This window comes from Chanodichthys erythropterus, chromosome 1 (genome assembly GCF_024489055.1).
Source record: "Chanodichthys erythropterus isolate Z2021 chromosome 1, ASM2448905v1, whole genome shotgun sequence".
In the NCBI taxonomy this organism is placed as follows: Eukaryota; Metazoa; Chordata; class Actinopteri; order Cypriniformes; family Xenocyprididae; genus Chanodichthys; species Chanodichthys erythropterus.
In genome coordinates, this window is record NC_090221.1 from 34,014,780 (window position 1) to 34,042,663 (window position 27,884).

The 27,884-nt window shown below is 34.9% G+C and overlaps 1 protein-coding gene across 1 annotated transcript; it reads left to right on the forward strand.

Annotated features, from left to right (window-relative positions):
* Positions 1 to 656: 656 nt before the first annotated feature.
* bicc2 (bicaudal C homolog 2) lies at positions 657 to 27,641 on the forward strand. Its single transcript, XM_067383221.1, has 17 exons — positions 657 to 707; positions 2,092 to 2,171; positions 2,550 to 2,711; positions 2,796 to 2,849; positions 3,660 to 3,854; positions 6,343 to 6,594; positions 10,340 to 10,471; positions 11,847 to 12,066; positions 12,235 to 12,368; positions 13,813 to 13,982; positions 14,094 to 14,184; positions 14,338 to 14,377; positions 19,294 to 19,445; positions 22,791 to 22,941; positions 23,193 to 23,344; positions 26,931 to 27,030; positions 27,173 to 27,641. Exons 2-17 carry the CDS (start codon positions 2,145 to 2,147, stop codon positions 27,298 to 27,300), a joined length of 2,160 nt encoding a protein of 719 aa, XP_067239322.1. The 5' UTR covers positions 657 to 707; positions 2,092 to 2,144; the 3' UTR covers positions 27,301 to 27,641.
* The last annotated feature ends 243 nt before the right edge of the window (positions 27,642 to 27,884 follow it).

Sequence of the window (27,884 nt, forward strand, 5' to 3'; positions counted from 1 at the left end):
GGCAGCCTATATATTGTCTACATATAGTGTACAAATAGTCAATATAAATGTGTGAACAGCATGCCAAATATGCAATATAAATGTAATATTTAAATTCTGTTGATTATTTACATTTTGTTTGGTATGTAATTTAAATATCTTTGATAAAATATGTCATATCACCCTGTCTTTAGCTCCTGCAGAAGGTTCTGGACTGTCAGGTGAGGAGTTCTTCGAGAAGGTAAGAGCTCAAATATAATACATCTAATTTGAACTTTAATCGGAGCCTGATATGAACCACATTCTCATTTTCATATCTAACTGTTTATGTGAAGAACCTCACAATAAATTGAGTTCTTTAGTGTGTCTGTAACCTACATGAATCCTGTCAAAGCAGCTGCCATCTGAAGGCATCAAACAGATGTGTATGTTTTAGTATGAAGATCACATGTTGCTGCAGTGCAGTTTGCTGAAAGAAAAAAGTCACTCAAGTGATTTTGTCCCAAACACACACAACAGATTTAGGTGTTATGAAGGCAAAACAAGAAGCTTTGAGATGCTAATGAGCCATTGTCTCTGTTGAATGGAGGATCTGAAGATGCAAATTGAATGTCTTTGGAACGCTGAGTTTCTCTTCCTCACACACTCATTGTTTCAGGTGATGAGAGAAACACACACGCAGGTGAAATGGCCGTCCAAACTGAAGATCGGTGCAAAATCAAAGAAAGGTGAGTGATGTTGCAATTTTCTCATCATTTACTGACACTCATGTTGTTTCAAACACAAAAACAGATGTTTAGCTAAAATGTCCGAGCTGCTGTTTTACATACAATGACCCAAAAGTTCAAAAGCACCATAAAAGTATCATAAAAGTGCACTCAACGTTGTAAATAGAACAATTATTATTGTATTACAAGAAAATACCTTTCAATTTCAGTTTTTCTAATTTTCATGTTTCATTCAGTGTGTTACTTGCCATTTTTTTGTAATTATTTACTAGAAGTGTCTGAGTGAAAGTTTCAAAGTAAATCCTTCACTCATTTTTGTTTTAGCGTCAGTATGACACATGCACTATAAGTGTTTGGTTACATGCAATTACATTTGCCATCACTTACTTCTGACCTGGTGCAGCACATCTTCACGCATTACGTGTGAATATGCAGATGAGATGTTATGCATGTGGGGAGTAAACAGCTATGTTTCCATCCACCTATTTCATGTGCATTTTGGGAAATTGGTTAAAAAAAGACTGGATGGAAACGCCAAGATGTGCATGAATTCTAAAAAATGCACATAAAAAATGTATGTGCTCAATTGAGGCACATTTTTTATCGATTAAAAAGACATGCATATAAACTATGATGGAAACACATTTACCGATGCGCAACAAAAAACTCACTTTGCCTCAACAGTGGATGTGTTTAAATAACAGTGGACCAGTTTCATTTGACTGCATCTGTAAATGTTGGTTTGATCTTTCTAAAATGCCTGAGCCATAATCTGTTACCAGAATGATCTGCTTTAATTCTCTCACAAAAGCGTCTTACATGATTGCGTTCCCAAACTCCAGTATCCGAACGCAAGAGAACATGACAGCGTTTATTGCATTTCATCTACCTCTCTGAGACGCAAGTCATTTATTAACTTACGTTATTACTGATATTTTATGCTATTTCTCCAGGAAGTGACAAATTTGTTCTCTTGAACACATGAGATGGAGAGGCTTCTCTATTCGTGAATGTTTTATGCAATATTCCAATTTGTGCACAAGTTAAATTCGCAACTTTGGATGAAAACAAGTGAGTGATGACAGTTTATATTGTTGGGTGAACTATCCATTTAAAGCCAATGTGTACTTACAATTAATTTACGTTCTTAGTAAATGTCTGTGTAATAACATGCACTGATGAATCATGCACAATAAGATCAAAGGAAAAATAAACTTTCTCCACTTGTTAAATGATTTTTCTTTACTGCTGACACAAATCAAAGCTACTTTTTATGATCCAGTCAAAATCATCCCCCACATTTTCTTGCTCTGAATAGTTTCTTTGGCTCAGAAGTGTGTTGCATTAGAAGGAAAATACATTGTGATGATTTCTGTCTTTCTAGATCCTCATGTTAAAGTGGAGGGGAAAAGAGCAAATGTTCTGGAGGCCAAACGGATGATTTTGGAGCTTCTTGAGACTAAGGTGAGAATTTACCTCCTTTAATTTCTCCTAAAGCGTTAGTTCACCCAAAAATTAAAATTCTGTCATCATCTGTCAAGTTGTTCCAAACCTGTATGAATTTCTTTCTTCTGCTGAACTCAAAGGAAGATATTTTGAAAAATGTCAGTAATCAAACAGATGATGGGCCTCACTGACTTCCATAGTCATTTTTTTTTAATACTATGGAGGTCAATGGGGTCCATTAACTGTTTGGTTAATATCTTTTGTGTTCAGCAGAAGAATGAAATGTATACAGGTTTGAATATATCATTACAATATTTTCATTTTTGGGTGAATTATCCCTCTAAGCTCTGTGTTTATCTGTCCTGTGGAGACTCACACCAACCCACCTGTGTTCAGGTGAATAAAGTCACGCTGAAGATAGACGTCACGCACACAGAGCATTCTCATGTGATCGGTAAAGGGGGCGGGAACATTAAGAAGGTCATGGAGGACACTTCCTGCCACATTCACTTCCCTGATTCCAACCGGAACAACGGAACAGGAGAAAAGAGCAACCAGGTACTTAGATGTGAAACCACAGAATTTCTTCTCATCATTGTTGCATACTGATCGAAACATACTATATACTACACATACCTGCAGGTGTCAATCGCTGGGCCGGTTCAGGGGGTGGAGTCAGCGCGGAGACAGATCCGGGTCAGTGAGACGGCATTCTAATAAATATTCATTATATTTGAAAATTTGACTTTATATTCAGTTTTTATATATTTAGATTCAGATATGTGTTTTTATGTCTCATATTTCAGTCCATAGTTAAAGAAAAGTCACAATGGACCAACTGTTATTTGCATTGTAACCTTATTTTTATGAAAACACATTTTTATATTTAATTACGATATAAATAATAATATATTAAAATATATAAAAAGATATTATAAATTATATAATACATTTATGTAATATTATACTCAATGTTATTTTGTATCAAAATTTTGAATTAGATTTTATGTTTTTATATTTTTTATTTTAATTTTAGCTAATGTTTAATCATTTTTATTTGTGTTTTTATTATTTTAGTAAATGATTATTATTAAACTAAATGAAAATGAGAAATGTTGCTTTGGTGTAAAACAAATAGTAATAGTAAATAGTAAGTAAATGTAAGGTTTTTTTTAATATTTTATTTCAGTTCATTTTTTATTTTATTTCAAATAATATTTGTAGTTAACAATAATAACCCTGACTATAATATTAATATAAAATAACATATCAATGTAGTATTTGTTATTCTACATTTAATTTTCATGCTGATTTAAAAATATTGCTCTACAGTAATGAAAATCTAGTGAGAAACACCATTAAGTATAATGGAAATTAATGAGGCTGACATTGTAATAAATTAATTATATTCAAATATGTGACTTTCAATGTTCATATAATTAGATCCAAATACGGATGTATGTGCATGTGAATCTGGTGTGATTTGCATAAGTTTGTGACCTGCAGGAGCTACAGCCTCTTGTGCTGACCTTTGACCTCCCTGTGACCCTTGTGGGGGGTGTGGTGGCCGATACGGGGTCACCGGTGATCCAGCACGTGGCTCAGGCGTTTGGAGTGAGCGTGAGCTTCAGAACACAGCCCAAACTCTACTGCAGCACCTGCAGCGTGAGAGGAGTGCAGGGAAACACTGCTGCCGTGAAGGTGACGCACGTGTTCAGATATGACACCACGTGATATAAAGTCAGAATTGCGTGTTATAAAGTCAGATATAATATAAAGTCGCAATTTTGAAATTTTGCGCTCACTTGCAAAAGAACACAAAAGTTTTGCAAGTGAACACAAAGTTTCTTGGGGAAACGCAAAAGCATTAAAATATAATTTTTCCTTCCATCTAATTTTTTTTCCATCACCATGTCCTTATAGGGGCTCCGTATGTATATATATATATATATATATATATATATATATATATATATATATATATATATATATATATATATATATATACAGCTATGGAAAAAATTAAGAGACCACTTAACATTGATTTCTGAACTTGGAGTGGTCTCTTAATTTTTTCCATAGCTGTATATATACTAGCCTGACTACGTCAGACTTCCTACTTCCGCTCAATTTCATTTCGCATCTGTACTCAGTCTGAGACAGCGTCAGAGCTTTCTGTTTGCCACCGGTCGGGAAACAGCCGGGCCAATCAACGAACAGAGGGCGGGCTGAGAGCCGTGACGTAGATGCTAAGCGCCGAGTCTTACATTGTAGGTTAGAGAAATCGAAAACCGAAACGACCGCGGAAATGGGAAACGAGACACGGGATGCAATTCGCTCTGTTATGGAGAACATTCAACTCTTTTTCAAACTGAAGCCAGAACAAGAAGAGTGTTTGATAAACATTTGTTTTATCATGTGTTTACAACAGGTTTACAGTGGAAGTTCAATCATAGATTTGAGTTTGATGCATGATGTCTGTGCTTCGATGCGGCTGTACAGGCACATAACATACGTCATAACTAAACGTATCTGATTGGCTTACGGGTAACCAATGATTTTAAACTTCAGACAAGCGCCCCCTGGTGAGAGAGAAAACACTTCTCTATTATGCCATTCCAGACTCTGTCTACGAAGCAAAGTGAAGTAGCAGAGTCTGGTATTACCAGGCTATATATATACATACAGTGGCATGAAAAAGTATGTGAACCACTTGCAGAATCTGTGATAATAAATAAGTGAGATCATACAAAATGCATGTTATTTTTTGTTTAGTACTGTCCTGAATAAGATATTTTACATAAAAGATGTTTGCATTTAGTTCACAAGACAAAACAATAGCTGAATTGATTAAAATAACCCCATTCATAAGTTTGTGAATCATTGATTCTCAATACAGTGTGTGGTTACCTGATGATCCACGACTGTTTTTATGTTTTGTGATGGTTGTTCATGAGTCTCTTGTTTATTCTGAGCAGTTAAACTGAGCTCTGTTCTTCAGAAAAATCCTCCAGCTCCTGCAGATTCTTCAGTTTTCAAGGATTTTTTGCATATTTGAAGCAGTGACTGTATGATTTTGAGATCTGTGTTTTCATACTGAGGACGACTGAGGGACTCAAAACTCAACTATTAAAAAAGGTTCAAACATTCACTGATGCTCCAGAAGGAAACACGATGCATTAAGAGCCGGGGGGTGAAAACTTTTGAATTCAAATATCAAGGTAAATTGTACTTAATGTTTCTTCTGGGAAACATGCAAGTATCTTCTGTTGGTTCTGAAGGGTAGTACTAAATGAAAAACAATGATATTGAAATATAATAAGAAAAATTCTGACATCTTCATCCTGTTCAAAAGTTTTCACCCCCCGACTCTTAATGCATCATGTTTCCTTCTGGAGCATCAGTGAATGTTTGAACCTTTTTTAATAGTTGAGTTTGAGTCCCTCAATTGTCCTCAGTGTGAATCTCAAAATCCTACAGTCACTGCTGGAAAGGGTTCAAATGTGCAAAAATGCTTGAAAACTGAAATTTCTGCAAGACCTGGAGGATTTTTCTGAAGAACAGAACTCAGTTTAACTGCTCAGAACAAACAAGAGACTCATGAACAACCATCACAAAACATAAAAACAGTCGTGGATCATCAGGTAACCACACACAGTATTGAGAATCAATGCTTCACATACTTTTGAATGGGGTTATTTTAATAAATTCAGCTATTTTTTTGTCTTGTGAACTAAATAGAAACATCTTTTATGTAAAATATCTTACTCAGGACAGTACTAAATAAAAAATAACATGCATTTTGTATGATCTCACTTATTTTATTAAAATTATTCACATTTTCACAGATTCTGCAAGTGGTTCACATACTTTTTCATGCCACTGTATATATATATATATATATATATATATATATATATATATATATATATATATATATATATATATATATATATAAATAATGGAGCCCCTAAAGGGTCATTGGTATGGAAAAAATTTGAGATGGGAGAGAAAAAATAAAAAAAATAAAAATGCAACAAAATAAACATCATATTTTGTGAGAAAGTTACGTGCTAGAGAAAAACATTGGAATCAAGACACCAAAATGAGCAAGAAACAAGTATTTGATTTCATTCAGCAAATATGTTGCAGGGCAGTGCAATTATTCCTTGACCTTTGACCTCTGCAGAAGGCAACCTGCGTCCTCATGGAGCTGCTGCTGGGCTCAGGTTTGACGGGAGTGATGGTGAGCACACAGCTGGACGTCACCTCACAGCAGCACCTGTTCCTATTGGGTCAAAACGGAGCAAACTTCCTCACCGTGATGCATCAGACAAACACTCAGATCATCCTACCCGACCTCAGCGCTCCGCAACACACACCCTCGCTCCTCATCCAGGGCACGGCCGACGGAGTGTGCCTCGCTCGACAGCAGCTGATGGTACAAAAAGTTTATTCAAGTGTGCTATAAGTCTACTGTCTACGAATTTACTTCAAATCTAATAAAAAGTACAGTTAAAGGTATATTTCAAGTATAAAAAATAATACCTAAATAGAAATATATTAGTATACTTAAAGTGCAAAAATAATATATAAATAGTAAAATATAAGTATGATGTTAAGTTCACTTAAAGAAAACTTACAAGTATACTTGAAGTAAAAAACTACTAAACTAGTATTCTACTTAGAGTCAAAGACTATAGAATAACCATAGAATAACACAAGACGTGTCACTCGTAATGTTTTGAACATGGTTTTGAATGGGAGAAAGTGTAACGCGCAATATGGCGGAATAAGTCCCGCCTTCTAAAGCCAAGAGCCAATCGCCGACTGGTAAAGTCATCGCGTCACTTCAGCGGCCGTTAGAATCACCGGTTTCTATAGAAACAGTCAGACGCGCGTCTCTTCGGAGGTCTGCGTATGCGCATTAGCTTGATCCAGCCTGAAAAAGAGTTTTTTTGTCATGATTCGAGCGTTTAGAAACTAAATTTATGAGTCGGTTGTTGTTAGATTTCATTGGTGATTTCAAATATCAAATTTAATCGTAAGGTTGACGAACAGTTTTGGAGAATCTGATGTTTCCCCATTCAAAGAGATAGGAGCTGCATGATGCCCAGGATGCCCGAGAGGCGTTTCAAAGATGGTCGCCGAGTGAAATGACTTGTCTTAAAGGGACTTTGTTAGAGTATACTTCAAAGTGTACTTTCATAAACTAAAAAATGTGCTAAGTATTTGACTAGTTGTACTAAGTGTACTATTTCAATACTGCTTAAGTATATTTTAAGTATACTTTATATAGTAAGTACACTAATATCAAAGTACTAGTAGTATACTTGTAAGTGTCCTACTTGTAGATTGCTATTAGTTTACTTACTACATAAAGTATAATTAAAAAATATATTTGAACCATACTCAAGTATATACTTAAAATGAACCTGAAGTATACTTAGGGTGTGTGTGCTGAGACAAGAAGCGAAATACAGTGTTATTTTAATATCTTTAATGTACTATTTTTGTTTTTAGGAATATTTTGAATGTTTTTATTTTAGTATTTTTCAGTTTAATTTTAATTTTAGTTAAAGTTTTGCTGTTTTTGTCATTTTAGTTTAGTTTAGTTTTTTTTAATGTCTATATAGATTACATTCATTTTTATTTCAGTTTTAGTAATTTTACAGTTTTTCTCCATTGGTTTCTCAGTCTAATGGTTGTTCGCTCCAAAACGTGTCAGCGTCATTTCATTGTATAAGTCATCACATGCACAATAGTCTGTTCAATTGTCAAAACTAGTCAAGAACATAATACCATGAATACCATATATGAATCCTTGGAACATTTGATAAATTTATTACAGCACAATTGTCAGGTGAAACTAGAACTTGACTAACGAAGGAGCTTTATTTACAACACTGTAGGCTGTATGTAATTTTCATTGTTTTTTGTTTGTGCGTTTATATTACAGTATATTATGCTGTTTACATTTTCATTTTACTCTGATGTATGGAAGTTACTTTATGTGTGTGAATGATAATGGTTGCAATTTCCTTGGCAGTATGAGTGCAATGTGTGATGTCAAACCTTGGAGGCTACTCTTACCCTAAAATCCTATTTCTTTTTTCAGTTTTATACACAATTGTATTCTTTTAGCTAAACAAAAAACAGTACAGTAACCATTGTCAGTGAAGGACTGGGCTAAGACTGAAAGGTGGACATGAGGGATATTTCAATGGTCCTCTGCCATAGTAACAAAACATCTAAACATTTTGACTTGCAGTGCTTACACAATGCCAAAAGGACGAAGCATTTTAGGAGCACTGACTGTTAAAATGAGAAGGAAATTTAGTTTTGACACACGAGTGAACTGTTTTGGGAGAGGTATGAGCTTTTGCAAATGAGCTATAGTGTTGTGCTGAACTGTACGACTGTTTTGCCAAATGATCTTAGAGTTTTGAGAATGTAATTTCTGTTTTAAGAAATGAGCCAAACCAATGGAGAAAAACTGTAATCATACTAAAATAACATTAGGTCAGTCTGTATTCAGTATAATTAAAGGGGTGGTTGCATGCGATTTCACTTTTTTAACTTTAGTTAGTGTGTAATGTTGCTGCTTGAGAATAAACAGTATCTGCAAAGTTACAGCGCTGAAAGTTCAATGCAAACGGAGATATTGTCTTTTAAAGTTATGGTTATAGTTTATTGCCTACAAAAACGGGTGGTTTGGACTACAACGAGCTTCTTCCCGGGTTGGTGACATCATAAACCCTTGCTATTAACATAAACACTGCCCCCGGGAACACGCAACAAAGTGGGCGAGGCCATGTGGCGCAGCATAATGAAAGCGGAAGAGTTGTTTACACCGAACGCGAGCTGTGCGACGCAATGCGTCAAAAGATATAGAACCCAATATTATCTGTGATATTTTCTACACTGGATGCGGCGCTGAAGACAGATTCCTGAATCTACACGAGTTTAATGCTGGATTTACACAAAGACTTTTACTGAAAGATGAAGCAGTTCCCACTTTAAAAGCAGAAGCTGCTGTTTATCAGCCCCAAACTGTAAGTACATTTTATTGTTTGTCTTTTAAACGTAATGTTATAGTTCTGTTGCTATTTTTAATGCATCTAGGACATATACAAAGAGCAACTCGTTTTTGCTAGCCAGTTAGCTAAATTCTAGTGCAACAAACACCAACAAACTTCTATGTTCATAGACAAACAGTTGTTCATGCTATAAATTAAACGCTACCTTTACAAAAATGCGACTACTCAGGCATGTATTTACTACAGTAAAGCTTTAATCAGGATAAAACTGTATATTGAAAGCTATCTGACAGCTTATCTAAACACTTTGACACAAATACTAAATGAAATACCATTCATAAACATCCTTCAAAAGCCGCGATTGCAGAGGTTCTACTTTTTCCTCTTCGTCTGGGTCTGATTTGGCTCAATTTGATACAGCAATATAGGCGCTATTATTTACTTTCCACCTAAGCACGTAACTACGAATGGTAAGGGGCGTGGCATTTCCGGACGCTTCAGCGAATCACGTCAGACTGGGCCAGTAACCAACCTGCTGACCAATCTGAGCACATTGCGTATGTCGGAGGGAGTGGCTTCATAGAAGCAGGAACTCAAACGAGCCGTTCATATGACAGTGGAAACAGAGGTGTAGAATAAAGATAAAATATATGAAAAATACAGCATTTAAAAAAAACGAAGCATTAAGACTTGTTAAACTGTGCCCCCAAAACACAATCAAGCCTAGAAAAAAAACATGTAACCACCCCTTTAACTGGTAATTTCTCTCAAAGTGCTGCTTTTTTTTTTTTTTTGTTCAATTTTATTAAACTTTAAACAACAGTGGGCCAAACAATATCATTAACTGCAACATCTACATATACGCAAGTGTGAAAATGTGTATAACATTTATTCATTATACTGCGGCCTTAGATAACATGTATGTCAGTTAAAATGTCTGAATGTCACTGCATTAGGAGACATCAGAGAAAGTGTCATTTAATGTGAAACTAGATGCTGTTCTGACAGGATTAGCAGCATAATGGATTAACAGCGTACACGGCATGGATGATATAATAAACAATAACATTTTTATAAGATTATTTCAATGTGTGTGTCTCCTCTGGGCCGTCTTGCTCGTGTCTGACTGAGTCTGTTTTCATGCAGGACTGTCTGCCTGTCTGTCTGATGTTTGATTTGAAGGACGAGGGAGATTCTGACCCTCGGAAACTCGCTCAGATGATGCAGAGCCTGGGTGTTTTCATCAGCGTCAAACCGAAGGTCAAGCAGACAGCGAAGGTACTACAGCACAATGAACCTGTCACAAAATGGGATGCATATAAATGTGAAATTTATATACTTCTACTACAGACTAAAATTATGGGTACATATTTTAAGGTCTTGACACTGCAGTTATTATCAGGGGCATTCACACCATTAGATCACTAAATTCGTTATCTTAAAGGTGCCAGAGAACGTGTTTTCACAAGATGTAATATAAGTCTAAGGTGTCCCCTGAATGTGTCTGTGAAGTTTCAGCTCAAAATACCCCATAGATTTTTTTTATTCATTTTTTTAACTGCCTATTTTGGCAGTTAATTGCTCGTGCTCCACGCCCCCGAGCTCACGCCTTAAACAGCATAAACAAGGTTCACACAGCTAATATAACCCTCACAATGGATCTTTACAAAGTATTTGTCATGCAGCATGTCTAATCGTGTACGTATAGTATTTATTTGGATGTTTACATTGATTTTGAATGAGTTTGATTGTGCTCCGTGGCTAACGGCTAACATTACACACTGTTGGAGAGATTTATAAAGAATGAAGTTGTGTTTATGAATTATACAGACTGCAAGTGTTTAAAAATGAAAATAACGACGGCTCTTGCCTCTGTGAATACAGTAAGAAACGATGGTAACTTTAACCACATTTAACAGTATATTAGCAACATGCTAACAAAACATTTAGAAAGACAATTCACAAATATCACTAAAAATATCATGATATCATGGATCATGTTCGTTATTATCGCTCCATCTCACATTTTTTGCTATTGTTCTTGCTTGCTTACCTAGTCTGATGATTCAGCTGTGCACAGATCCAGATGTTAATACTGGCTGCCCTTGTCTAATGCCTTGAACATGAGCTGGCATATGCAAATATTGGGGGCGTACATATTAATGATCCCGGCTGTTACGTAACAGTCGGTGTTATGTTGAGATTTGCCTGTTCTTCGAAGGTCTTTGAAACAAATGAGATTTATATAAGAAGGAGGAAACAATGGAGTTTGAGACTCACTGTATGTCATTTCCATGTACTGAACTCTTGTTATTCAACTATGCCAAGATAAATTCAATTTTTAATTCTAGGGCACCTTTAAAATGTATTTTAGGTTTTAGGTTAAAAGAGAATCATCTGGTCCTGTTTCCATAGAGCAGGGGGTTGTGGGTAATATAAGACCAAAAGCCATTCATACCTCAAAATCAGAAATACTACACCATTCAGGCACAGATGGCATATTGTTTACTATGATTTAAGATGCATTAAATATTGTTTCAACATTTTTTTCCCAGTGTTCAAACAACAACTAACATTGTTTCATTCACATTTCAGCTGGTTTTTATTTTTGCTCATCAATATATGTATAACTGTTTAAAGTGTCTGTGTCCAGTCAGTGGTTGTAAAAGGTTTGGAGAGGAACATCATTAACCTGTATGAGGCCAGACGTCTGCTGCTCGGGCTGGACTCCAGTGAGGTCTCTGTGATGACCAAGAATCTGTGTGACGTCTCTGCGACGACCAAGACGCCTGTGGACCCTCTGGTGGCCAATAATGGAATCACAAGCTATTGGCTCAATTTGTTAATGCAACAACTGTGCCTCACTGAGACAGGTGTGTGTGTGTGTGTGTGTGTGTGTGTGTGTGTGTGTGTGTGTGAGTATGCGTGTGTGTGTTGTGTATGTATCAGTGGTTCATGAGTGCTGTCATCCTCTTTAACTTCACTGATGCTTGATTGTTATGCTAAATACACTGTTTGTTTTTATACCTGTCATTCTTTAGGTGCTGTGCCCTCTCCAGACGCTGTGATTGGCTGTCTCTCTGGGAAGCCCCGCCCCACACCACCACCTGGATTGGCTGTTTCCTCAGAGGATGGCCGGATAGGACTCAAAGGAGTGGAGTCTAAATTAGAGAAGGTTTCAACGATCAGTTACCACCTTTACTAGTTACAAGTGTATTGCATATATATATATATATATATATATATATATATATATATATATATATATATATATATATAGTCAAACCAAAATGTACTCAAGACACTTTGAACATTTCATTCATTAATACAGTTTATTCACTATAGTTTAAAAAAATGGTAAAGGTAAAATATGAAAAGATCTCAGTTTAACTGTGTCAGAAAAAATGTCAGATAGCACTTCAGCAAAACATGGTCAGGTCAAAGTGTCTGAATGAGTTTTGGTTCCAAATTTTTATAAATTTTACTGGTAGCCCACTGTATGAAGAATTTTTGGGTATAATATGTCACAGTTTACTTTATTTTGCTATCCTCACTTACATAAATGAACTATAGTGTCCTGCACTCATTAATAAAAATATATAAAAAATATAATAAAATCTCTCTCTCGCTCTCGCTCTCGCTCTCTCTCTCTCTCTCTCTCTCTCTCTCTCTCTCTCTCTCTCTCTCTCTCTCTCTCTCTCTCTCTCTCTCTCTCTATATATATATATATATATTGGTCATATTTCACCCCATAATATTTTGCCCATAGAAAATGAAGCCTATTTTATTTAATGATAATTGAGCATATTTTTTATTTTTAAATAATATAATAATTATAATTTGTTATATAAAAATATATTCAACTGTACACAAATATTATAATACAATATTTATTAATATAATATAATTATGTAAATGTATATATAATATTTTAATTAATTAAAATATTATTATTTAAAAATAATATATTAAATATATTGTACTACATTAACGAACATCTAATGAGAATTACCATTATAAATCATGGGAATTAAAAAAAAAAAAAAAAATCTGTAAAACTCATTTTCCAGGTGCATTATGACCATGAGAATTTAAGTGGAAAATATGCTTAACTTTTATGAAAATAATATCATAATACAAAAAAAAAGGCCGCAAAATAGGTGGCATAAATAAGATTATTTTCCGCTTTTAATGCAGTTTTGTGTAAAAAATGTCTTAGCTTTTGGCAGTCCAATCAAATAATGACTTAATAATGTTAGAAATGATGGATATTGATAACATTTCCAATTCATTTGTCACTTTGGAAATGGACGGTCACGGTCACGAAAGCATTTGCATTGTGGGATGCAGTGTCCCAAACAACATGCTCTAGTTGTATATTTCACAATATTTGTCAAAAGTCGCAGGCCATCCAGGTGTTTCATGCATAGAGCGAATCAAGAGATTTGGATCAAAGATCATATTGATTGATCAACTGATTTCATGATCCATGCTACTTATACTTCTTCAGTTGAAATGTGTGTTTAATAATATAATGCTAAAACAAATTAGATGTAATGACAGTAAACATGTTTATGAGTAAACAAAACCAAAAACTTGTATTAATGCCATTGTATCAGATTCCAGAGAATGACGATCAGCAGACACAAGCAGAGATGGAGAACTGTGGCACGCTGCATGCAGAGGTGACAGAGGTTAGAGAGGTCGTTGCCAAGCCAACTGTCTCATCAAGAAGAGGCAGCCAATCAGAGGCCTCCAGGGAGCCAAACCAGCCACTCACGTCTGAGAGGTAAAACCCTCTATCCTCATGCTGAGACACCTGGACAGACCCACCGTCAGAAGATGCTCTGGATTACCGTCTAGAATATATAAGATGAATGAAACTGTGTGTGTGTTTCAGGTCAGTGAGAGTGGAGGTGGATGGTGTTTATTTGAACAGAGACAGACGCTGTAGTCTGAGAATATTCCCCTCTGCTGACCCTCATAATGAGGTACATCACTTTCACATTTTTAGAATGAAAATAAAACGGCACCTATTAATCAAAAAAGGAGGTTTTGTCAGATTTAGCAATTATAGGTCACAACTAAAATCATTTGTCTTACCGTTCTATTAAATCAATCTTTGTTTACTGTTTGTTTAACAGGATCATGAATATGAGAGAAAGAAGCTTCTGGCAAATCAAGGTTTGTTTGTTTTTATTCAGGACATGAAACAGTAGATCTAAAAGACATTATATTATATTATATTATATTATATTATATTATATTATATTATATTATATTATATTATATTATATTATATTATATTATATTATATTATATTATATTATATTATATTATATTATATTATCATCATTACTACTAGTAATATTTTTGTTTTATTATTATTATTTTAAAATTAAAATGATTATTTAGATCCATTCAGTAAATATGTATGTGTATGTGTCTTAGTAATTCACCACATAGTTAAAAAGTATAAAATATAATACATATTTTTTAATAGACAATGAAGCCTATTTTAGTACTGTTATGTTATCATAAAACAATGGCACAATGAAAAAAAAGTATTTTAAAAAAAGTATTTTGAAAAAAAAAGTATTTTAAATAATATAATAATTATAATTTTTCATGTAAAATACATAAAACTGAACACAAATATTATTTTAATATAATGTTAATAAAAATTCACATTAGTATGAATTTGTTTTTAAGTATATATACATCATATAAGTATTTATACATCATCTGTGTATTTCTTAGGCTGTTTTTGATTTTTATAAAACAATACAAAAATCAAGAAAAGCTTCTGTAAACTTGCTTTGTCTATTATTATTATTATTATTATTATTAAAATAATTATTCAGAACTTGAAACAGTGCTAAAAGACGTTTGATAACTTAAAAAATATTCTATTCTATTATATTATATTATATTATATTATATTATATTATATTATATTATATTATATTATATTATATTATATTATATTATATTATATTATATTATATTATATTATAATATTTCAAAATTCTAATGATTATTTAGTGCCGGTAAATTCAAACTAATGTTGCTGATGTACATGATGCAAATGACAGTGAGACTGTTGTTTCTGAGGTTTTTGTGTTTAAGACAAGGATTTCAGATTCATACACTCCCATATTTACTCCAAAGTTCTTACCGACGAAGTTCAGATCGACACACTATAGATTAATTTTCTGCATAATATTCACAGTCTCACATCAAAGTTATAATCTTTGTGTGATCAAATGTGACGATTAAAAGCCAAGTGATTTAAGTTCAGATTGTTACTCTGGGCTGTGACTGAATAGACTTGTGTCTGTGTGCGACGGGCCGCCGCAGGCTCCATCTATTTGGCATTCATCATGCTGTATAAACCTCAAAATGGATTAAAGAGCTTGAGTGTGCCAGAGAGGTGATATAGGGGAGCCATTTAAGCGTTACGCAGTGCCAGAGAGGGTGATAGAGGGGACCCATTTCAGAGTAACACGCTGCCAGATTTATAATGGACTGTAGCCACTCCACCCACAGAATATGCAGACAGATGAACACACACACACACACACACACACACACACACACACACACACACACACACACACACACACACACACACACACACACACACACACACACACACACACACACACACACACACACACACACACACACACACACACACACACACACATGTTTGTTTTTGTGAATTGTGGGGACTTTCCATAGACTTCAATGCATTTTACACTGAACAAACTGTACATTCTATCCCCCTACCCTGCCCCTACCCCTAAACCTAACCCTCACAGGAAACTGTGCAAACTTTTACTTTTTCACAAAAACTCATTCTATATGATTTATAAACCCATTTACATTGTGGGGACCGCTGGCTGGTCCCCACGATGTAGGTGAACTCAGGTTTATATTACATCATGGGGACATTTGGTCCCCACAATGTAATATAAACAAAAGCACACACACACACACACACACACATACACATACACACACACACACACACACATGTTTGTTTTTGTGAATTGTGGGGACTTTCCATAGGCCGCAATGCATTTTATACTGTACAAACTGCACTTTCTATCCCCCTACCCTACCCCTAACCCTAACCCTAACCCTAACCATCACAGGAAACTGTGCACACCTTTATTTTCTCACAAAAACATAATTTAGTATTTTTATTAATTCATTTACATTGTGGGGACCGGTGGCTGGAATTTGTACTTTAATTTATTATAAAATTTAAAATGAACAATTTTGAAACAATTTTCACTGAGAAATTGCTAGTGAATTTGACAAATAATTACATAGAAATGGCAAGTAACACATTGAATTAAATGTGAAATTTTGAAGTAGAATGACTGAAATAGTATTTTCTTGTAAAACTTACTCCAATAATCTTGTTTTATTTATAACTTCGAAATTTTTTTTGGTTACACTTTATTTTAAGGTGACGTAGTTACATTGTACTTACTCAAATAAGTACTGAGTAATATTAACTGTACTTACCATAGAATTACGATTAGGTTAAGGGTTAGTTACTTGTAATTATACATAATTTACTGTTATTACTATAGTAAATACATGTAGAAACATGTAACTATGTCACCTTAAAATAAAGTGTTACCTATATTTTTTATTTTTACAGTGTAGGCAAAAATGTGATTTAAAAAGATCATTCATAATTATTTAACATAAAAATTTTTAGCTTGAAATCTTGATTACATTAATGCATTTGGCAGATGCTTTTATCCAAACACACATACATTGCATTCATGGTGTATTAATTTGATTAGTGATTAAAAATAATAATCCATGAAAATGTTATGTTATCTACCCAAAGGCACACAAAACACACTTAAATATTTATCCATATTTATTTCTTATTTGAGTGGGTTTGATGTATGATTATGTAAAAAAAGAAAAAGAAATCTAAATATAAATTATTTGAGAAGCAAATAATAATAATTGAGACTTGTCATAACTATAAATGTGTGGTTAATTGATTTGGTTTTAAAGGATTAGTTCACTACAGAATTACAATTTCCTGATAATTTACTCACCCCCATGTCATCCAAGATATTAATGTCTTTCTTTATTCAATCGAAAAGAAATTAAGGTTTTTGAGGAAAACACCAGGATTTTTCTCCATATAGTGGACTTTACTGGGGTTCAACAGGTTGAAGGTCCAAATGTCAGTTTCAGTGCAGCTTCAAAGAGCTCTACATGATCCCAGATGAGGAATAAGAGTCTTGTCTAGCGAAATGATCGGTCTTTTTTTTTTAAATAAAAAAAATAAAAATGTATATACTTTTTAACCACAAATGCTTGTCTTGCACTGCTCTGCCATGTGCCACACATTACGTAGAAAGGTCACACGTGACGTAGGCGAAAGTACCGTGGTAGGGCAAAAAATGTCTGATATCATTGTTTCGTGTGACCTTCCCAACGTGATTACGTCATGCGTGCAGATCACAGAGCAGTGCAAGATGAGCATTTGTGGTTAAAATTTATATATATATATTTTTTTTAGAAAATAAGGATTGTTTTGCTAGATAAGACCCTTATTCCTTGGCTGGGATCATGTTGAATCTGCATTAAAACTGCAATTTGGACCTTCAACCCGTTGAACCCCAGTGAAGTCCACTATAAGGAGAAAAATCCTGGAATGTTTTCCTCAAAAACTTTTATTTCTTTTCGACTGACGAAAGAAAGACATGAACCTCTTGGATGACATGAGGGTCAGTAAATTATGAAAGTTTCATCCAGAAGTGAACTAATCCTTTAAAGGGTTAGTTTACCCAAAAATGAAAATTCTGTTATTTATTACTTACCCTCATGCTGTTCTACACCCATAAGACCTTCGTTAATCTTTGGAACACAAATTAAGATATTTTAGTTGAAATCCGATTGCTCAGTGAGGCCTGCATAGGGAGCAATGACATTTCCTCTCTCAAGATCCATTAATGTACTAAAAACATATTGAAATCGGTTCATGTGAGTACAGTGGTTCAGTATTAATATTATAAAGCAATTCGAATATTTTTGGTGCGCCAAAAACAAAACAAAATAACGACTTATTTAGTGATGGCCGATTTCAAAACACTGCTTCAGGAGCGTTATGAATCAGCGTGTTGAATCAGCGGTTCGGAGCACCAAAGTCACGTGATTTCAGCAGTTTAGCGGTTTGACACGCGATCTGAATCATGATTCGACACAGAAGAATCATAACGCACCGAAGCTTCCTGAAGCAGTGTTTTGAAATCGGCCATCACTAAATAAGTCGTTATTTAGTTTTTTTGGCGCACCAAAAATATTCTCGTCTCTTTATAATATTAATATTGAACCACTGTACTCACATGAACTGATTTAAATATGTTTTTAGTACCTTTATGGATCTTGAGAGAGGAAATGTCATTGCTGGCTTTGCAGGCCTCTCTGAGCCATGGGGTTTCAACAAAAATATCTTAATTTGTTTTCAGAAGATTAATGAAGATCTTACAGGTATGGAATGGCATGAGGGTGAGTAATAAATGACATTATTTTAATTTATGGGTGAACTAACCCTTTAAATTAGAATGTGGTGCTCTTGTTTCAGGAATCACAACACAAAACGTCATAAAGATTATCTTACTAATTTCAAGAATGTGCATGTGTTTTTTAACCTTTAATCTCACTCCCTGTGTGCTTCAGAAACCGATACAGTGACTTTTAAATAAACTCCTATTCAAACTATTTCATTCACACAGAGAGAGAGAGAGAGAGAGAGAGAGATGTAGAAAGGTAGCAGCACATTCTTCTGCATGACTGCTTTTGATTAAGTTGTTTAATTAGGTGGCAGGTGTTTAATAATTCAGGGGGACTTACACTCACACACACACACACATATGCACAATGCAGTTAAAAGCGACACTGTACACACACTTTAATTAGAGCTGCTGTTGTATGCCAGTGTAAATCTGGACCCAGTTCTGAGCGTATAATGTTTCCAGGCGTGCAGGCGGCTTTTTGTGTGTTTAATAATGCCTGTTATTTAATCTGTGAAATGTGTGTGTGAATGTGTGTCACAGCCATGCAGCAGAAGCCCGTGGTGACTGAGGTTCGGACCCCCACAGATACCTGGAGCGGCTTAGGCTTCTCTAAATCAATGCCCACCGACGCTGTGCGCGAGCTGAGAGCTGTGAGCCGACGCTGCTACAGACCCTACAACAACCAGCAGCAGGTGCACACACACATCTAACTTTCTAAAAGAGGACGTACAGTAGACTTCTGCTTTTATACAAAGTTAATTTGGCTTTTCAAAACCTTTAACGCTGAGTATCAGAATTCAGCATGTGTGTTTTGTACCAGCAAACTCTGCTCACATTTTCATTATGAAGCGTAAAAGTTATTTTGACAAAGGATATTATTATCCTGGTTTATGGTTATGGTTATATGGTTTATTCTTTGATTTTTGAACATTTATAATTTATATTTCAAATAAATCCTGTTCTTTTGAACTTTATTCACTAAAGAATCCTAAAAAATAAAATATATCACAGTTTCCATGAAATTGTTAAGCAGCACAACTATTTTCAACATTGATAATAATCAGAATTTCTGAAGGATCATGTGACACTAAAGACTGGAGTAATGATGCTGAAAATTCAGCTTTGCATCACAGGAATAAATTACATTTTATGATAGTAAAATATTCATATTCAGATAGAAATCAGCTATTTTGTATTCTAATAATATTTCAGAATACTACTATTTTTCATCAGATAAATGCAGCCTTTGTGAGCATACAGTAAGAGACTTCTTTCAAAAACATTAACAAATCTTACCAAACCCAAACTTTTGAACAGGAATCTTAGGGTACGTTTACACAACAACGATGTACTAAAAACTGAATACTTATTTTTCCTTTATGTTTTTTGCGTACAGGTGACAATGTTGTCAAAACGACCCCCATTCACACCAATCCACAAAACGACTAAAATCGCTGTATTTTTGTAATTTACATGGTGACGATAATGGTAGAGTTTTCAAAATTTTTTTGATTGAAGGCCCCCAAAATGCTTTGTCGTGTAAATGAATGGCCAAAACACATAAAAAAAAAATCTTTCAGAATCTTTCCAACTTAACACTTTATTTTAGGGTCTTTTAACTAGTTGCTTATTAGCATGCATATTACTATACAATTGGCTGTTTATTAGTACATATTAAGCACATATTAATGCTTTATTCTGCATGACCAAATTCTACATTCTTAATCCTACCCAATACCTAAATTTAACAACTAATTTACTAATTATTAATAAGAAGTAAATTAGGAGATTATTGAGGGGAAAGTCGTAGTTAATAGTGAATATGTGTTCCCTATACTAAAGTATTACCATATATCTTTATTAAAAATGTAAAAATGCAGAAAGTTTTCTGTGATGGGTTGGTTTAGGGTTAGGGTTTAGGGTTAGGGGCTAGAAATGAGCTCTGTATAAAAACCATTAGGCCTATGGAATGTCCTCATAATGATAGGTTTACCAACATGGACTCTCTCTGTGTGTGTGTGTGTGTGTGTGTTATGAACAAGAGACCTCAACATTCTACACCTGTGTGAGGAAACTTTTGTGAGTTTATAAAAAGAGTACTTTTTAATGTGTTTATATACAGTAAACACACACACACACACATAGATGCACCTGCCATTCAAAGCAGTGTAATTATGGAGAACAGTCTCTAAATCACAGAAGTGTATGAGCACACAGTGAGCAGCACATCGCCGTTCCCTTCACTTCCACCCTCATTTCCTCTCTGCTGGGATAATGAGACTCTCTCAATTAAAGATCTCAATGGAAGCGGTTTAGCGCTGCAACGCAGCACTGATTGAATCTGTTTCTGATTGTTACTGCTGTTTGAATCACATTATTTCTGAGAATAAGTGAAACCCCGTGAAGGATTCAAATTGAAAAGGTATTGAAATCTGTTTGTGTTTGGCTCTATTGTGCTTCATCCATAAAGGGTAGTTCAATCAAAAATGAAACTTTACCATCAACTGCTCATGTTATTTCAAACATTCTTTCTTCTGTGGAACACAAAAGAAGATGTTTTGCTTAATGTTCATGCTGCTCTTTTTTTTATATACAGTACAGTCCAAAAGTTTGGAACCACTAAGATTTTTAATGTTTTTAAAAGAAGTTTCGTCTGCTCATCAAGGCTACATTTATTTAATTAAAAATGCAGTAAAAAACAGTAATATTGTGAAATATTATTACAATTTAAAATAACTGTGTACTATTTAAATATATTTGACAAAGTAATTTATTCCTGTGATGCAAAGCTGAATTTTCAGCATCGTTACTCCAGTCTTCAGTGTCACATGATCCTTCAGAAATCATTCTTATATGCTGATTTGCTGCTCAATAAACATTTATGATTATTTTCTATGTTGAAAACAGTTGTGTACTTTTTTTCAGGATTCCTTGATGAATAGAAAGTTCAAAAGAACAGCATTTATCTGAAATACAAAGCTTCTGTAGCATTATACACTACCGTTCAAAAGTTTGGGGTCAGTAAGAATTTTTATTTTTATTTTTTTGAAAAGAAATGAAAGAAATGAATACTTTTATTCAGCAAGGATGCATTAAATCAATCAAAAGTGTCAGTAAAGACATTTATAATGTTACAAAAGATTAGATTTCAGATAAACACTGTTCTTTTGAACTTTCTATTCATCAAATAATCCTGAAAACAAATATTGTACACAAATATTTTGTACAATTGTACACATTCAATGTTTCTTGAGCAGCAGATCAGCATATTAGAATGATTTCTGAAGGATCATGTGACACTGAAGACTGGAGTAATGATGCTGAAAATTCAGCTTTGCATCACAGGAATAAATTACTTTGTGAAATATATTCAAATAGAAAACAGTTATTTTAAATTGTAAAAATATTTCACAATATTACTGTTTTTTACTGTATTTTTAATTAAATAAATGTAGCCTAGGTGAGCAGACAAAACTTCTTTTAAAAACATTAAAAATCTTAGTGGTTCCAAACTTTCGGACTGTACTGTATAATGAAAGCAGACAGTGATCAGGGGCTTGGAATGGAATAATTCAGATTTATAAATGTTTTTATCAGAAGTCTTTTCTGCTCACAGAGGCTGCCTTTATTTGATCAAAAATGCAGTAAAACTGTAATATTGTGAAATAATATAACAATTTAAAATAACTGCTTTCTATGTGAATATATTTTAAAATGTAATTTATTCCTGTATATAAAGTTGAATTTTCAGCATCATTACTCCAGTCTTCAGTGTCACATGATCCTTCAGAAATCATTCTAATATAATGATTTGCTGTTCAAGAAACATTTCCAATTATTATCAATGCTGACAGCAGTTGTGCTGCTTCATAAATTTGTGGAAACCTTGATACTTTTTTCCATTAAGCAGCACAACTGTTTTCAACTGCAACTCTCATTTTTAGTTTATTATTTTTTATTATTATAATGTTTCACAGAAGAAGGAAAGTTAGTTATTTGAAAATGAGAGTCACTTTAATGAATTTGTCTGGTTGTAGTCGTGGAGTTCACAGTGCGGAAAGGAACGCATTTGGAACGGCTCCGACTCAGAGAATTGGAGAGAAAGACGTGGATCTCTGTCTTCATCACCACCTTCATTATCATCATCATCATCCTTTCCTGCCTACAGTTTGTCATCAGCCCGAACATGTATGTGTGCTGCTAAACTCACCGCTCTGCTCTCTAATTGAAGAGGGTGTGACATATCTTGTTTAATTAACAGTAACTATTAAATTAGTTTAGCTGCTCATTACATAATTAAATTCTGCCAGCAGCTTTATTTCAAGGTGAAACAATCATTTACACATGTAGAGATGATCGAGATCCAGGACCTACTGGGAAATTAAAATATCACACCAGATTTATTTATGAGCTTTTCCTTTCTGACCTTTGACCTGCAGCAGAGGGCTACCTGACCAGCTCTGAGGGCGGGGCTACAGTGTCCAGACATTTGATTGGCAGCTCTCCCAGTTCCGCCCACACAGATGATCTTATAGAGTTACTGGCACAGCTCGGTCTGGAGAAATACATTGATATTTTCCAACAACAAGAGGTAAATGCACAACCCACACATGTCCCAGACGGCACACCCACAGACCGCCCACACACCGCTATTGTCTGATGCTTATTGCACACAAACCTTGCAAGATCTGACAGGCTCTAACCTGGAGGAATCAGGGTGCACAGGATTATTTTAGTCTACCTGGAAACTAAGTCATGTCTGAAAGTTTAAGGTCAATCTATTCACTGGATTTGCCAAAGTTGGCCAGGCTATTTACATCAGATCTTTAAAACAAGATTTCCATGAGTAGAACTGTATACTCTGCTTTGTTTTTGGTTTGTGAAACAATCAGTGTTTGCTGATTGAAATCAAAAAATGATTTTCCTACTCAGTGTCTTTGTCTTGTTGTTCAATAAAATATCTAAACATTTTTAAGTCAGTATATACATTGACCTCAGATGCAAAGCCTTGTTTTCTGATAAATTTATGAAAACAAGAACTATATCTGCTGATGCAAAATAAAATAAACTTAATTAAAAGGGAAAATTTTTATTTTTCTTACACCACTGGTTGTTATTTGTTCTTGTTTTAAGTACACAGCAAATTTGCCAGTGTAAAGTTAACACTGCTCAGTGTTTATACGAGTCCACACTCAGAGTGTTAAAATAACACTGAAGAAGTGTTGAAGTTAATTAGGTAATTAAGTGATTAATTGAGGGATGATTGTTCGATTATTGAAGACACCTGATGATAACAAGCAGAGAAACACAGAACAGAAATTACAACTGACGTCCTGTCACAACACTAGATGAAATCAACTGAAGATAAAAGAAGACATTAAATCTCAAGATCTAATTAAAGCTGCAAGCAGCGATGAAAGGCCCCTCGCACCCGGGGTCACCGCCACCCGGTGGCCCTAGGAAAACAGTGAATAGTGGGTGACATGCATGTAAGCGAGTAAATACAATTCAAAGTGCCACGTGTCCTGCTGCCAACAGGTGGCGCTTTGACTATAACTGATTATTGTCATTTTGTCTTCAGGCCAGGACTATTGTCAAACGTGAAGTTTGGGGCAGATCGGACATTGTATGCCTGAGTTACAACAGCTTCCTCTTTAATGGCGAAACATCAGAATTTGTCAGTCCGCCACGGACACGCCCTTTAAAAAATAACTCAAGATCTTTTATATTTATCATCGCAAAAGTCTTAAGATTAGACTGACCAAATACGATGTTGATCTGGTTAAATCTCAATGAGGAGTTAATCACAGTGTAAAACATGCCATTTCCTGCTGCCAGCAGGTGGCGCTACGGCTGTAATTGAATATTGGCATATAGATGTCTTCAGGCCAGGACTATTATCGAACATGTGAAGTTTGGGGCAGATCGGACATTGTATGCCTGAGATACAACAGCTTCCTCTTTAATGGCGAAACGTCAGTCCGCCACGGACATGCCCTTCAACGAAAACTCAAGATCTTTTATATTTAAAGGTCTTAAGATTAGACTGAACAAAGATGATGTTTATCTGATAAAATCTCTAGGTGGAGTTTGTTAAAGTACAATGTGTGGAAATGGCAAAAACTACAAAAATTTTGCAGAGAAAATTCAAAATATATCACTTCCTGTTGGGTTTTCAGATTTTGCACCCAGGGACTTTTTTGTAGGTATTGGGCTGTTACATTTTGCCACACCTAATTCTGAAACCACTTCTGACGCATGTGCAAAGTTTCATGAGATTTTGAGCATGTTTAGGACCTCAAAAATGTGATTCATTTCGGAGAAGAAGAATATACGTCTTAGCAATTACAATACGGTCCTCACACCATCGGTGCTCGGGCCCTAATTGAACAACTCCACAAACAGCATTACCAGCTCCACTTATTATTAACCAGACTGACTTTATTTCTCTCAGACATCTACTGAAGTTGCTATTAATAATAGTTTAGTTTGAACTCCAGTGTTTGCTTTAGTTGGGCTCCTGACACTGGGCATTTATGTTTGTGGTCTTTTTAATGGTCTGTTTATCGAAACATTTAATTTGTTGGGAAAGAAGCCATAAACAAAGATGATAAGGTGATATTTTTATCATCATAAAGTAGTTTAAAAAAATACATTACTGATGAAGTGGTTACTTAATATGGTTTTATTTTTCACTGTCAGTGCTGGTTTGCTTGAGATCAAACATTCTGAATTTTGAATTTTTAAATACATTGTAGAGAAAAAATGTTTAGACACACATAGACATCAAGAATCAGCATCTGAATCTCAACAATAGTGACATGTTTCATGCTGCAATTCAAGCTGGGAGCCACCATATGGCTCCCATCATGCATTGCGACATGAAGTATGTCACCATTGTTGAGATTCAGATGCTGATTCTTGATTTCTCTGTGAGATGGTTGCAGTTCCAACTTTTTTTAAATTGTTGTACCAATTTTACTACAGTATTCTGACTGATAATAAAAGCTTTGCTGACCTTCTTGTAGCCTTCACCTTTCTGGTGTAAAGAAATTATTTTCTTTCTCAGGTCTTCCATGTGGTGCCATTGCTGACAGCATGAAATGGGAAGGGGTTTTAACACCCTTTTATAGTCAGCTCTCTGCTGGACACCTGTGTAATGAATAATTAGACTCAATGAGACATTTGTAGTCTAAAATTTAGCTTTTCTCCAGAGACATTCAGTGGGGTGTACTCATTTTTGCTTCACCCTAATTTGAGTAAAACTGAAAATTTTGTAAGTTATATTATTATTAACCTTACTTTCATGTCGTACGTTAAACAGATGTTATATAAAACTTAGTCTTGTCAACATTTTGGAAATAGTTTTTGTGTTTATTGAGATATTGTTTAAAATGTTACTTTTCAAAAGGGGTGTACTCATTTACACTGAGCACTGTAACTTCTTTGATCTGAAGTCTCTCCATCAGTGTCGACTCCGTTTTGAACAATGTAAGGCTGAACACCACTATTGACAATAGTCTTTTTGGCTGCGTGAGATTCTCCAGCTTTGTTGTGGTTGAACAACCAAAGTACGAACTGTTAAAGCTCCGCCCTCTTCTGGAAAGGGGGTGGGAGCAGCAGCTCATTTGCATTTAAAGGGACACACATAACAACTGTGTGTTTTTGCTCACACTTAAATAGGGGCAAATTTGACAAGCTATAATAAATGATCTGTGGGGTATTTTGAGCTGAAACTTCACAGACACATTCTAGGGGACACCAGAGACTTATATTACATCTTGTGAAAAGGGGTATAATAGGTCCCCTTTAATTAATCCAAGTATTAACCGGTAGTATAAGCTCATTTAAGACTTAATATACCTTAAGTATTTTTTCTCCTCAAGTAAATGTATCTTGATTTACGAACGTTTAGATATTTATACTGTAAAACAAATAAAAAATGCTGAGTAAGAAAATAATATTTTGAGTGTAATACTTTTGGTAAATTCAGATATGTGTAGTTATTTGAGTGTTTTTATATTTTCTACTACACCAGTCTGTATGTATGGTATCATCTATTTTCATGCAGTCATAAAGTCAAATATCTAACTATGTGAGACAACACACACACAATTACACCTAAAGACACATGTGCACAAATACACACACATAAATGCTGTTTTCTCATCTGTCAGATCGATTATCAGACGTTCCTGACGCTCTCAGACGAGGATTTGAAGGAAGTGGGCGTGAACACGTTTGGAGCGCGGCGGAAGATGATTCTCGCCATTACGGGTCACTTTTATTAATTAAACTAATGTAGAACTCATTACAGGAAACATTCTGTTGGCTAGTCTGACTAAGAAATCATCATGGTGGATAAATCTAAACATTTGAAGGATTTTCATGTGAAACTTCCTCATTTTTCCCTCATTAGATTTAAGTAAAAAGAGGAAATTTCCAGAACCGCCCACTGTGAAGTCTGGATACCTGGAAGGCGGAGCAAGCGGACGTCTTCCACGGATCATGGACGAAGACGTGGCTGCCAAGAGCAACCGCTGGTGACGGCATGATGTGAACGCAAAAGACTATAGCATTTCCTATAATGCACCTGGGGCCGGTTTGTGCTTTTTGTCATGTGGCCCCCTTAGGGACCAATCAAAGTATGACATGATAGATGATTTCCATATAAGACAGAGAGGACAGATGTGCTGTGACTCTCAGAGGAAACATGCGGAGAAGTGTGACCTTCAGAATGAACCGACTGCCCGTCCAACACCAATACTTAGTATGCAAGTCTGTCTCTCTGACTCTGTCTACCTCCATTTCTCTTTCTACTGCTGTTCTATGCAAAACTTTATTTCCTTTGTGTGTTGTTCAAATATAAGAATGCTTTCAGACAATGTTTAAATTGGGATCTTGCATTAAATGAGATGCAAAAACACAATTTCCTTTATTCATTTCAGAGCTATGGTGCATTCCTCATGGCATACACTGAAAACAAACCGTTTAAATTTTAAAGTAGAAAAACTGACTGTTTTTAAGTTTATTTTAGTGTATGGTTTAAATCCACTGTCCTATCTATTAAAGACAAAAATCAATCGGCAATAAAAAAGAAAAGTGATATTGGATTGCTGTAAGTATGCAGT

Bases quoted from the DNA above. Each gene is read 5' to 3' on its own strand.
- bicc2 (XM_067383221.1), top strand. From the start codon at position 2,145: ATGATTTTGGAGCTTCTTGAGACTAAG. The intron at 12,067-12,234 runs GTGTGTGTGTGT...GTCATTCTTTAG, and splicing joins ACTGTGCCTCACTGAGACAG to GTGCTGTGCCCTCTCCAGAC. The intron at 14,378-19,293 runs GTTTGTTTGTTT...TGTGTGTCACAG, and splicing joins GAAGCTTCTGGCAAATCAAG to CCATGCAGCAGAAGCCCGTG.